Genomic DNA, 13,673 nt, shown 5'->3' on the forward strand with positions numbered 1-13,673 from the left:
GAAAAAATGGATAAGTATCAAGATCTGAAAATAGAAATAAGAAGGATATGGGATATGCCAGTGGAAATCGTACCCATAATCATAGGAGCACTAGGCACGATCCCAAGATCCCTGAAAAGGAATCTAGAAAAACTAGAGGCTGAAGTAGCTCCAGGACTCATGCAGAAGAGTGTGATCCTAGAAACGGCACACATAGTAAGGAAAGTGATGGACTCCTAAGGAGGCAGGATGAACAACCCGGAACCCCACACTATAAATACCACCCAGTCGAATTGGACGACTGTGATAGAGTAAAAAAAAAAAAAAAAAAAAAAAAAAAAAATAACAATAATAATAATACCAAAATTCATGTGAATATATCATATTAAATGTCTAGGGAATCGTGAAAAAGATACACATATCTTCTTATTTGTTGCCAAAAGATAAAATTAAATTATTCATATCAAAGCTGTTGAGTTGCTGAATCCCCAACCACTATTTTATGACCATTAATAAGCTATAAGTCGAGTCATTAATTTTGCAAACTACGCCTTTTTCCTTGTTTGCTCGTCACAGTCATCCGATTACCATTATCATCTGTGAGCAATATTATTTGAATAAGCTCGCCGTTTCAAGTCTCGGAGTATATCATGGAAACAAGACCTTTCCTTTTCTCTCTCTTTCTGGCCGGCGAAATAGAAACTACGGAGCCCTGAACCCGCATAGACTAACCCGGTAGAAGCTGCTTTTGTAAGGGGCAATTCCCTTGCCATTTCGCAAAATCTAGCACCACGGTAAAGCTCTCGGCAAAAGCAAGGCATTTCTGATACTATTTCATGTATTCAGATATTCCATATACTGAAAAAGGGAACATTTCACAACACCTTTATTTCACTTTTTTGTGAACTGAATTTTAGACGACAATCATGAAATAATGAATGGTGCAATTAACGCAGAAAATTTTTATGATTTTAAGATTGCTATCATGGATAAATTCATAAGCTCATTGTTAAAAAATGACTCTTAACACCACGATAAAAGCTACACGCTGGAATATTTAGGTTATTTGGAGCAGCGAGCGAGAAAAGCCTGTAACCTAAGAATCTTGGAGTGTATTTCAAAGTGAAATGAAACACAAGTATCAGCATTGGACCTCAAAGCAAGAGTTAGTTTATATTGTTAAACAATCCCCAAATGAGACAGTGCGGTCGAGTAGGAAGGAGTCAACTTTAGCCGTCTATTTGTTTTTGCGCATTCGCGCGTTTGTTTTACGTGAATATATTTAGTTTACAATATCTCCTTCACCCGATAATATCTACTAGTTTAATGAAGCAATATTGAGGACTTTAGCTTCCTCGCTTCCTACCCGTAAATAATCTCAGCACTGGATAGAAAATAAAACACAAAGCATTTATGCACATTTTATTATCAAAGTCGAAATTTCGTTTAGCCTTAACTTGGGTTGTTATCGCAAGTCCATCATTTCAAGTTTGTTGAACTCGGTCTTTTAAAGAAGGTTGGATTCTTTGCCCATCATTTCCTAGGACCTTGAACATGCAAATCGTTCAAGTATTTTATAACTGCAAGGCTTGGTCTTATTGCTTATCATATTCTTCCCATTTATTGATATCAGAAGTAGACGCACTTAGGTGATAATTTTGGATAAAGGAAAGAAAATTCAGTACAGGGACGCAGCCTCTTTCTCAGGCTGATAGTTTCAACTAAGTTTGGTTGGCTTTTGAAAAATATTTCGGCCACTGTTTGGTTGTTGTGTGCGTGGAATCATAAGGAACCATCCGCGTCTTCTCACTTCTCATCAGCGCATACTGGTATCGAATATCACTGACCATCTCATTATTCACCAGTTAACATCTGCTGAAGTTTTATTCAAGACGTGAATCTGTGTCTTACCTAAACAATCACAACAAATTTAGTTGTGAAATTGAGCTTTTCAAATTTAAGAGTATTGACCATATTGAAGGTTCCGTGTCCTGGCATTTCCTTGCCTTAAAATGATGTATGCAAATAAGAAACCGGACTGAATTCATTAATTGGAAATATGCTAGTTACACCGAGACTAGGGAGCGATCCAAGGTTTAGGAATTTCCATTCAATATAGAAAAACAACTCTGAAATGTATCGTAACATAAGTTGTACGATTCGCGTCGACTAATTTTTAAATTGTCTAAGTTTCCACCTATTCATTAACCTTTACGAATTATCTGGCGGATGTCACATTCGTCGTATAAACTTTTTCATGTCCTCTCGGAATACCAGATGGTGTAGTCTTACGTCCAAGCTATTCTCGACTTGAGAATCAAATAGAAAATACTTTGTATGCAATCTATTTAATCTTCTTGAAGAGTGTCAGATAACTAGACACTTGTCAGTCTTTGGCATTTTGGGCTCATAGATAATACATAAAAAAGACAGCAATTCACTAGCTTTTGTCCCAGGTTATCATTAACCTTTAATTCCAAATTATAAACTTTTAGGCTCTGTACAAAAACAATTCACCAAACTTTTGTAGTCACAGTATCACATGAAACCAAGAAATTTAGTTGAAATATATGCAAACACATTACTGTCGTGCTTTATTTGTCGTTGTTCTGATATTTAGAACGTTTTATTGACACTGACTTTAGTTTTCTCTTGTAAAAGGTGGTGAAATAAAACCAGAATCAAAGCTGTAACTCTGTGTATTTACCAATTCTTTAAAATCAATAGAGTTTGTTTTGGGATTACAATGAAGAGGCCCCGTCCTCAATTGCCCTAATAATGTAGATCGAACGGTAGACTAACAAAGAGGAGGATATCGTAACCAATATAAGGAACATTCATTCAAAACCATAACAATTCACTGTCTACACTAACATCTTCCATTATTTATACTACAGCATCACAGTAGAGAACATAACAAAAACAATCCAGCTCTGTGGTAGGACCATTTTTTATGTTTGAGCTTATATAGCGAAATTAAATCTATGAGTTTCACACAGTCCTGTATAAAAATGCTAATATTACTTCACATAGTTATGACGGAATATGTTTCGAAAACAAAGTTAAAGACGACAATGACATAAATAATAACCATAATTCTCACTTACATCGGGGAATGGAATAGTCAAGTTAAAAGGGACTTAGGATGGGAGCCACTGAGGGCAGGGCACATTTGGGACATTGACCCTGGACTGCTGATCCAAGGTTTTGTAAACGGGATCAAACAGATCATCCCTGTACATCTGGCAACCACGATTGGGAGTCTGGCAGCGTGGAATGATTGGTTAAATTCATGACGTCACGGCCTACTTTGTAACAGCACTGAAACAACAGACTACTTTCAACAACGTTTAACATGAGGGGAATGAATGACTTCCAAGTGCTTTTCACTCTAGCATGATGAAATGAGAACACACAAAAGGATGCATTTTCTTTTCTCTGAAGAGACTGTCGGGATGGGCAAATGTATTTATAGGTGCTTCAGTGCTCGCTATGTTTAGTGGTAGGAGTAGGCCTAGTCACCACGAATGAGAGAAAACTCCCTTAGATACTGTACAACCCTAACGTATTCAATCTATAGTACTTTTACTACATGCTAACATTATGACTTCGATGTCTAACAGGGAGCCGCACTCACAACCGTGGTTGTCTGGCTACAATCATACATAATAAATCATACATAATACATTATACATGGTCAGGGTAATTGAACTCTATTATAATCTCACCATTATGTAAGAATACAAATTCCCTTTCTTTATTTACTCCTAAACAGTTTGATTTTGATTTTTGTGTTCATTAAGTATGTGCCAAAAATAGACAATATAACTCCTTCAGTACCACACACAAAAGTTCCTCTAAAAATATTTTCAAAATAGGTACAAAGTTCCCAAAACATAATATATATACTGTGTATAAACAATTCCATGTTCAAGTATATAAAGGACAACCAATTGGCAAAATATATAGATATATTTATATATATGGCAATCTATAACCCCCAAAAAAACCTTGTTGGGAATGGCTACCACAGGATTTGAACCGGAACCACAACAAGGGCTTGCGATACTTCACGAACAAAAAGTATATAACATCTTCACCAGAAAAAAAAAATACTTAGGAAAAGAGAAAAAAAAGGACCTGAAATAATGAGAGGGGGGAATTTCGGTTAAGGGCAGAGATATAAAGGAAAAAACCAAAAATCATTTATGAGAAATAGGCACCTGGGGCCTCACAGTGCAGCAAGCAATAAGATTAGAAAGTATATTGTACCTATATGTATAATATTTACAAGCCAAATTTATACATCTCAAAAATCTTATTTAATGCTAGCTAGGCTAAGGCTTCTTAGTCTCTTTTGAAACACAGGACAACATATTTTGAAGTGAGCAGAGGAAAACATTCATTGACAATTTGCCTTCCAAGACCACGAACGAACGATATACACAAACGGCGCTTCACAAACACTTTCTTACATCCATTCCTGTTTTTCTTATTAAATATATTTCATAATATATATATCTCCACTATCGCATAAATTATACACGCTAATCCTATAAATCCATCCGCGAATATACAAAAAGAATGCACCACAAAAACATCTCTAACGTCATCACTGTTAGGATGGTTTATTGAACCAGTGACCAGTGTACATTTGTTTCATATTTTAAGGATTTTTATTTCTTAAGCGTGGTTTCCAGTTAGGAAGATATTTTTTTGTAGGGGGATAAATATGACCAATATAAACTGCAGAGGGTTAAGTGTAAGGCACCCTGAAATTAGAAACCACCACATTTTCCCCTCCCACAGAGGCAGGTAATCTTGACTTATTAAATTTTCAGTATTCAATCAATTAACAATAAAAGTTATTTTCCTTCAAGTCAACTTGACTTTTCCTAGTTTAAAGAGGCAATAAGATTAAAAATAAATAAATAAATAAAAAACTGGCCTCTTCCGTCATCTGCCAACGGCGTGGGGAGAAATTGTGCTTGAAAATAATACTTTCTTTTACTGAGCTCATAATATCATATCACGCACGAAACATGGGGTTAGATTCCATTGCTAACGACCGCTCCCGTACAACTGAAACGAAATATTAGTCCCCGACTAAGTAATTCAGGCATTTTAACTGAGAATGAACGCAAAATACGACAATGTAGACGATGATTGCGCAATAAAGAACTTAATGGTGAAAAAATTGTTATGAATAAAGTTCTTGTGTCCTGCCAAGAATATGAAAACGCTTGAAACACAAAAAAATGTCTCGCCTATCTATTGTTCTTAACCGTACCATCCACTAATTGAGATTGTTAGCTTTCAATAGGCAGCTGATAAGTCTGATCTAATGTCTCCTAATTCCCAAAGACTGCTAATAATAAAGTAGACAAGGATATCCAATGTCGTAAAATTTGTTCACAGCGATTTAATAAAGAAAGACAATGTAGCTGAGTAAGTTCCATAAAACCAAAGGAAAACGTTTAAACATTAAATTTCTCATTCAAGTTATCAATTTCTTACTCTCAGGGTAAAATACAGCCCAATTGTAGCATTGATTGTGGTATGCATTTGATAGAGCAAACAAATGAAGTAACAGAACTTAATTAGAATCGATTAAAAGCTATTACTTAATGCTACAATGATCCCAAATACCGGAGAGTAATTTTTTGTTAAAGCTAATTAGTCTACTTATGGCATGCTATTAACATGATCATTACCGTTATTCATTTATTTATTTTTTGCTTTGTTTTGAAATAAATTCATACGAATTTTTTTTTTCTCAGATAAGCTTACATGAATAAGGAGTAATAAAAAGATATGACCTGCTCAATGAGGAAGTTCAAAATATGGTGGATAATAACTACATGAAACATGGTCACTGAAAACTGACAATTTTGCTTTGACGGTCAAACTACTCACTTTTCCAGAAGTCCAAATCCCATAATAAATCAAAGCGAAAATAAAAACTTTTCATTCCTTTTCACGTATCACATATTAATCAAGTAAACACAGTCAAGACTGAGACTATAATCATGTAGAAGTACCTGTCACCCACGTTGGAGTTTATTGGATCTGTCAAATTCAGTTGCATTTGGTATTTTACGCAATATCTATTATAACACCATTATATTTACTGCTTTAAAAATATTTTACTCTTGAATTTTTTTCAGTTCTACTAAATGATTGATCACCAAAAAGATATTTTCCCCGACTTCCAGAATGGGTGGCAGGAATATACTTGTTTAAAAGTATTTGAAAATGATAATCACATCAACATTGACGGCAGCAATCCATGTTACCATTGTGACCTGCGAAAGATATGAACTTTAGTTGTGGGTGGCAGCGCTGACGAAAGAACACAAAATCAATGATGTGGTTCTGGACGAAGGCTTGTACACTTGAGCCTTGGAGCCCTATAGAACAACGCTGAAACACACATTGCCGTTGCTTCGCTAGTTCGCTACTGAGGAACAACATTTGAGCGACTCTGAGAAAGAAACCTCACGAATGTGACTCAATCTGCGCCATGATCGAAACTTATTCTAGACGGGAATTGAGAGGATCATCAGACTATTACCATTACCCTCCAATGATTTCTCGTGATTTTTTCCTCAAAACCGGCGATCGGAAGAATCTCTTGAAACGCGCTCATCGTGAGGATCTCAGATAATTGTGCCCTCGTTTAATCTAGCCCTCAAGCCTTCATCGGACCGAAATAAACAGATATGGAAATGACGCAAGACTGCCACTGAACTACTCTGATAATCAATGTAGACGTACCGGAAACATTATTTTCCGGTAAGTGCAAGAAGAGTCTCTTCTTATCACCTAGCCCGAACTTTGCCAAAGAAAAAAAAATCATTCTCCATTTAGCTGGGATTTTCTTACAGTAGACGGCAACTGCCTGAGCAAATGCCAAGGTGTGACGCAAGATTATTATCAAACGATTCATCGAATACGGTTCACAGAACAAAACTCTCTGTAGCAAAAGCTGATCATGACACACACTTACACACATATGTCCAAGGGAGTTTACTCGTCAGATGGCCGAAAGAACCATCAGTTTCCACTTTGCGTGAATACATTAAACAAATATCACAACACGTCATCCACCTACAATGTGGGTGGGATTTTTCTCCTTGATACAAATATCAAAGTATATATATCTATATTTATATATTTCTATAAGCTAAAGCATTAAGGAAATATTTACTCTTTCTCCAGTATGTATTACAATTCTGAAAAAACGGCTTGCAGAAGGTATGTCGTCAGTGAGGAGTGGAAACAGTTCGAATATTGTGAAGTGGGAAAACAGCTAATAGGATTGGAGGAAAAATACAAAATAGGCTTTCACCAAAACCAAGCCGATATGATATAAACATCAAAACGAACGCGTGAAAAATGAAAAAGCGAGACACATGGCAAACCCAAAACAGTGAAACGCTTTCTTGGAGCAAATAATTGCAAAAATATACATAAAAACTATGAGAGAGAGAGGAGAGAGAGAGAGAGTGGAATCGGCAACTCATCTTGCAAGAGCCTCCCATGGGCGTCTAAGGAGGAGGAAGGGGGGGAGGGGGAAAGGTATGGAAGGTGTGTGAAAGAGTGGGAATGATGCAAGAAAAGAAGGGTTGGGGAGACTGAGGGGGAATAACAGGAAGGGAGGGAGTCAAGTTTGACAGGTGTCTGAGGTTAATGTAATTCTCTGGCCGGAAAAAGATGGATGTCCTCAAAAAACGATGATTGAGCGATAAAAACACTTGACATGTAGAACACACACACATAAACTTTATAACGTGCATGGTATATTAATAATAATTTGCCTTTACCTATTCAAAAGACTTGCTTTCAGAAAATATATGTTATATATGTATATGTATGTATATAATAATAAAGAGACTTTAAAATACAACCACTACATCGACTCTGAGGGTGATTATTATAAGATACAATAAACAAAAACCTCAACAAGGAGACCTGACAAACTTCAGATGAAAAAAAGTATAAAATAAAATAAAACTGACATCAAAGAATAGAAGGACAAGAGAGGGAGAGAAGATAAGAGAGGGGGGCTTTTGATACAAACTGACACCGAGACTAGAACCTTCCATGGGAAAGTTGACGAGTGCCGCCAGCATTTGTCTTTTTAGTCATTTTCATAAATAAGAAACCTACTTTCCATGCAGTCTTTGTTTTTTAATTCTTTTACAAATATTGTAAAAGAGAACGTCTAAATTGAAGCACCTTCCTACCAGCCTTGTACTCACGGAACGCAAGAGGTGTGAATGGATATATGGTGAGAAGATAGAAAGCGTTTCCTACCGTTAGGATGTGGTGGAGGAGGGGGAAATAAAAGGAAGGGGGGAGGGCCAAGAAAGTGAGAATTGAAGAGAGAAAGACCAGTGAAGGGAAGGATGGTCGGTGCTCGCAGACTGATGAAATTTTCCCCTACGTCCAAATTGTACATAAACCAAATGATTACTTTTTAACTAGGAATCCAAATGACGCACAATCACGCACACACTATCACACGCTTTCCGCCCCACCCCCCAAGCATGACAACCGCACACACCTATACATATATATACATTCACATGCACACTTCTAAACTATCCCCGATCCATTTAAAACTACAAGGGGTGTACACTGGGCGGTAGAAGTCGGACGACCAGGAATGAGGTTAGAAGCAGCATGATGGAGGGGATGCCCATCGCACCGCCACCCACGCTGCTGCTGGCAATTGCTGCTTGCATGCATTCCTCTGCAAGAGAGAAAAGCACAAGATTAGTAGTGATCAGCTGTCATCATTTCTATCAAGAGAGTGATTGAACCACGGGTGTCGGCCGGGCGTATATCTTTAATCACTGTGAATTTACCTAGTAATTATAGTAATTACACGCTACACTTTTAAATTATGATGTATTTAATTATTTATCTTTCATCAGTAAATTTATTTTGCTATACACATAGCTGTCTTTTCTGATTTTTTTTTCTTTCGATTGAAGACACATTTCAATTCACAGACTTCTGCCTCTTTACTTGAGAATTGGATACTGACAGTGACAAAATTGATTTATTCTAATAACACATGATACCGAAATCTAGTCATACCTGCAAGCGTTGCATTGAGAGCGATGGGCGCGTCCTGCTGCCGCTGGATACAAGTATCGTGCCGTGCCGTGAGGGAGAGGGTATGGGATGGATTTCCGGGGGAAGCCGTCACACTGTAGGCAAAGCAAACTCTCCGAGGAGAATACGATGCTCTCGACATTGGAGACGCCACGACGTATGTCACCCCTTCGGACTCCCACTGACCATGGCAATGATAGGCTGGTGAGGGAAAAAGGAATAAATTTGAAACACAGAAACGTACTTAACCTAACTTTTGAATTTCTCCAACACTTATAATCAGCTTTTAAAGTCACTATCACTCCGATACGGTTTTAGCCTTGTATATCGATGAACACTCGTACTTAGTTTTAGCTTTTGAACACGGTATTTCTATCTATTCATGAAAAACCCAACATTTCTCTTTGGCCACAACATGGGAGACGACATCATCAAAATAGTTTATCAGTTACCGGTTTTCAGCAAAAGTGCTGTTGTCACTATCAAATGTTTTATTTCAGAATCTAATTTTGAAAGTTTTTCAACATAACCGAATTTGCAGCATAATCCAATAAAAACAGTAATATACTGATCTGGCGACAGACATTAAGCCTTCATTACACAATCTGATTGGTACAAAGGCAATTGTCACTATAAAGATATAAACGAAGACTTAAGGGCTCAAGATTTCCAGGTACAATCACGATGCTACATTGAATAATTTACTTGGGAAAAAGCCAAGCACCAGACCAACATAAATCTAGATCCTACCCGAATCCGAGAGGTATAAAATACAATTATTTGTAGTGTGCCTTTGTAATTTCTTGTGTGAAATTTCAATTAGGTTCTGTCGTGATCAAACACCGCTCATACGATTACAATTAAGTGATACTAATTAGATTTCCGACTCGGGAATAAAAATAAGCTCTCCCTAAACATGAAACACATGGAGCTGCAGGGCACTTTCTCGTCGACTACAAAGACAACACAGTTAATTGCATCATATCCAACAACCCCTTTTCTCCTTAGCGGAGAAATCAAGGAAAAAATGACGCAACTCGTATCCACAGGGGCAATTCGTGTAAAGTGCTGATGAAGACGACGCACACAAGAGTAACTACAAATGTATCAGCCTAAGTCTCTCTCTCTCTCTCTCTCTCTCTCTCTCTCTCTCTCTCTCTCTCTCTCAAAGATCCTGGCACTGACATTAGTTAATCTTGGCTAACAAAAAGAAACTCGCTTAAGAACACAAGCAGCAACGAAACCACGACTTTGTTACGTCAGAGAAAAAGTGGAAAGCCTTTGAGGTGGTGCGTCCTGTCCGTGACAGCATCATGCCTTAGGGACAGAGCAAACTCAGGAGAGCCGCAACATTAAGAACCTACAGGCGTTCGGGGATGGCCGGGTGGGTGAATGTTGTGTAAGCAAGAAGGTTACATCTCAATAGTAAGAGATTTATCGCGTACTTTTCTTTCTGGCTTATTCAAAACTAAAGACAAAAATTCAAGTAACAATGAGAAGATTATTTTTCTCGGAAACTGCTTTCACGCCAAACAACCCAAGTTCAGAGCAAGTAATGAGTTTAACTTTACCGCAAACACAACCCACTTGGTTATCTTCAAAATATTTTTAATCGGTAACATTTTCTTTCCCCTGACGGCAGCATTTGGTCATCTAAATAAGTCACACAAGATAATCATCTTGAAATTTCGATAGTAGATCTTCTACAGGCGTTTAATAATTCTACTTACACCTTTTAACATAATATCGAAAGAGGTTAATCTAAATGTCATTAAAATGAAAATGTTTCAAGATTATTTACAATGACGAACCAGAACATCAGAGCGGATATGACTTGGCATGTCAGTAGGAAAGTTGTGTCAGGAATTAAGGGCTTGAATTCTGATCGTTGGAGGAAAATAAAGAAAAAAAAGAAAGGGCGTTTTAGGCCATAAGATTTCGAACTCTTCGAAGATATCAGAGTAAAATTATGATAAAATAAGGAAAATAAAAATTGTCATTCACCTACGAAATTTATACTTAACGTAACTGACTAGATAATGAGAGCAGCTTTGGAATGTTCATACTTACAGAAGACTGATTCCTGTGGGCATCGCGAGCTCAATTCCAGGGTGTTGCCGCTGTCGCACCCGACGGTGACGTGGGTGAAGGTGGGCGACTTCTTTCCGTTGCAGGTCGGATCAGGGTCCCTAACTCTGTACCTCCCATATGGGCCACACGGCCCTGGGGGACCTCCTGCAGCTACCAAGGTGGTTATGTTCGCCTTTTCCGCGGACCAGAAGTGCGTGTCGCAGGCTTCGTCCGCCGTAATGGCCAGGATTCCAAACTGGACTTGGACAACGTGTTCATCTCGCCGGTATATTCGCATGCATTGGTATCCGGTTTTACTGGAAAGATAAACGAGAATGGTCACACCGATTGGTTAAATAAAGGTGAACTGTATAAAAATGAAATGATCTCCCTCGTTATCCAAAAGGTAAGGAGTCTAATATACACGACAATTGAAAGAAAGATTAAGGAAAGGGAAATTTGTCAGATGGTCGTGTGTTGACCAAGTGCTTCTTTACCCGTCATCTGCTGCATATTTACGTGTGTTGTGTTTCCTTTTAAAAGGTGATTACCACAAGATGAATTTCTCGATATAAAACTCACCATCCTACAGTGACGTGTGTCACAAAGGTGACGACATCTTCCTCAGAGTGGTCGCTGTTACGGTGCTCTCGGTGATCTCGGTGGTGGCCGTGATGGTTCCCGCCGTGGTGTTCGTTATGGTGGTGTTCGTGAGTCTCGTGGTGTTCGGTGGGGGACCTTTGATGTTTCAGGTCTCGATGGCACAGCAGACGGAGATCAGTTTGGCCACGAGTCTGGTGGAAAGCGAAATATAGCTTCTTCAATTCACGTGTACTTCATGGAAAATACAGCTAAGGAAATATACTACAACAATATAGCTGAAGAAAGTAAAATGCAGACCACATCATTTCGGAAGTTCAACCCTACCTCCAAATCCTCAGGTGCCTGTGTACCATTGCTTATCCGGAGAGTGGTGTCTTTATGATACAGGTAATAGCTCTGCGTGTAGTCGAGAGTGTGCCAGTGCTGATGAGCCGTCAGCCAGGAAGGAAACTTGCACCCCCTTGGATGTGTCACTGGAAAGAAGGAATTACTTCACTGTCAAACCTACACACTCAGTGACATATGAGAACAAAAATTCAAATCTACTGACTCGGCCTATGTACACATTCATTACGAGGTGATACAAGTATCGTTTTTAAACAATGTAAACATAGCTCAGATATCTATTAAAAATGTCTAGAAGAGGCGTATAAAACTGTCTGGCTGACTGGAAACTGCAAGGAATATAAAATGGTCTAGCAGACTAGTTCGGGCTAATTATTATGACAAAATATTCAGAAGTGGATATGAAGATTTTGATGTAGGTCCAGTTTGTTTGTTTATTAACGGGATTACGGAAAAAGTGACGCACCATGATATTTGGAGGATAAGACCTCCAGCAGGAGATGAACTGGAAAACTAGAAGAACTGAATTGGGCAAAAGATGGAGAGAGAGGACGGGTGCTCGAATGAAGAAACAAGAGGATGAAAGTGAAGACACGACTAACCAAGGAGCGAAAGCTACCCCGTAGTAGGTTACCACCTAAAAGGTATAATGCAATTATTATTATTTTATTAATTTCGTGAACTCAGAAACAGCAAAGGACTATACTGAATTCAATCCATACAAACTGGTAGTCATTTTTCGTTAAATTATATATAAACGCGAGCGTTTGGGCAGCGCACATCACCAAAAAGTTTTTTTTCCTATTTCTCTCTAAATCTAATTCCTTGCGGACAGTGACCAGGTCCACCTTTGGTAACAATATTCTAAAAAAAAAAAAAATAAAAATCGTACTCAACCTTTTACGTAATCCTGCTAATAAACATGCAGGACCAAAAAATACAAATGTCGAAAATAATATAAAATTCCGAAACTCATTCGGATTCTGTTTTTATTTTTTATTTTATTTTTTATCTTTTTTAGCACAAAGAAGGAAGGAATACTACACGCTTGTTTGTGATTTTTCGTCTCTTCAAAGAACCCAAAATTTATTTGACAGTTAAAACGAAATAAAAAATAGAATATTCTAAGACTTTTAGCGGTATACAAGTATTTCCTCGGTAATAGAATTTGAAAAATTTTCTCTCACTTTTTTCCCTACCTAGAATTTCTCTTGCTACTTTCACGAACATTGTGCAAGCGTCAGGTTCTATGAAACACTTTATCGCACTTTAAGTTCTGCTATTCCATGACTAAAAAAAATAGATAACTTGCTCCAAATTGTATTTAGTGAATGGAAAGTCAAATGTTGCTGGCAAAGTCAGTGCCATCGTATTTAGCAAATAAAAAAATGCATTTTTTGGCTATTTCAATTTTTTTTTACTATTTTTACAGTACATGTTTGAAGTTTTCTAATTTAATTATTTCGAATTTCAGCAAGAGTTTGTAGCCTACTCGACCTTCTGCTATCAAGACCATCTTACATTCCCTAAATGGAATTATTCTCTTTCTG

General features: G+C 37.7%; 1 protein-coding gene across 6 annotated transcripts in view; it reads right to left on the reverse strand.

Moving 5' to 3' along the window:
* Positions 1-2,662: 2,662 nt before the first annotated feature.
* The window catches only part of LOC135224836 (uncharacterized), a 634,596-nt gene continuing 623,585 nt past the window's right edge, over positions 2,663-13,673 (reverse strand). For all 6 annotated transcript variants that reach the window (XM_064264186.1, XM_064264191.1, XM_064264167.1 and 3 more), the window contains 5 exons: positions 12,103-12,251; positions 11,758-11,969; positions 11,176-11,492; positions 9,088-9,306; positions 2,663-8,737 (listed from right to left, as the gene is read on the reverse strand). In XM_064264186.1, the coding sequence (XP_064120256.1) occupies positions 8,607-8,737; positions 9,088-9,306; positions 11,176-11,492; positions 11,758-11,969; positions 12,103-12,251 (1,028 nt within the window). In that variant the 3' untranslated portion in view covers positions 2,663-8,606. The remainder of the gene's footprint in view (positions 8,738-9,087; positions 9,307-11,175; positions 11,493-11,757; positions 11,970-12,102; positions 12,252-13,673) is intronic.

This window comes from Macrobrachium nipponense, chromosome 20 (assembly GCF_015104395.2).
Source record: "Macrobrachium nipponense isolate FS-2020 chromosome 20, ASM1510439v2, whole genome shotgun sequence".
In the NCBI taxonomy this organism is placed as follows: Eukaryota; Metazoa; Arthropoda; class Malacostraca; order Decapoda; family Palaemonidae; genus Macrobrachium; species Macrobrachium nipponense.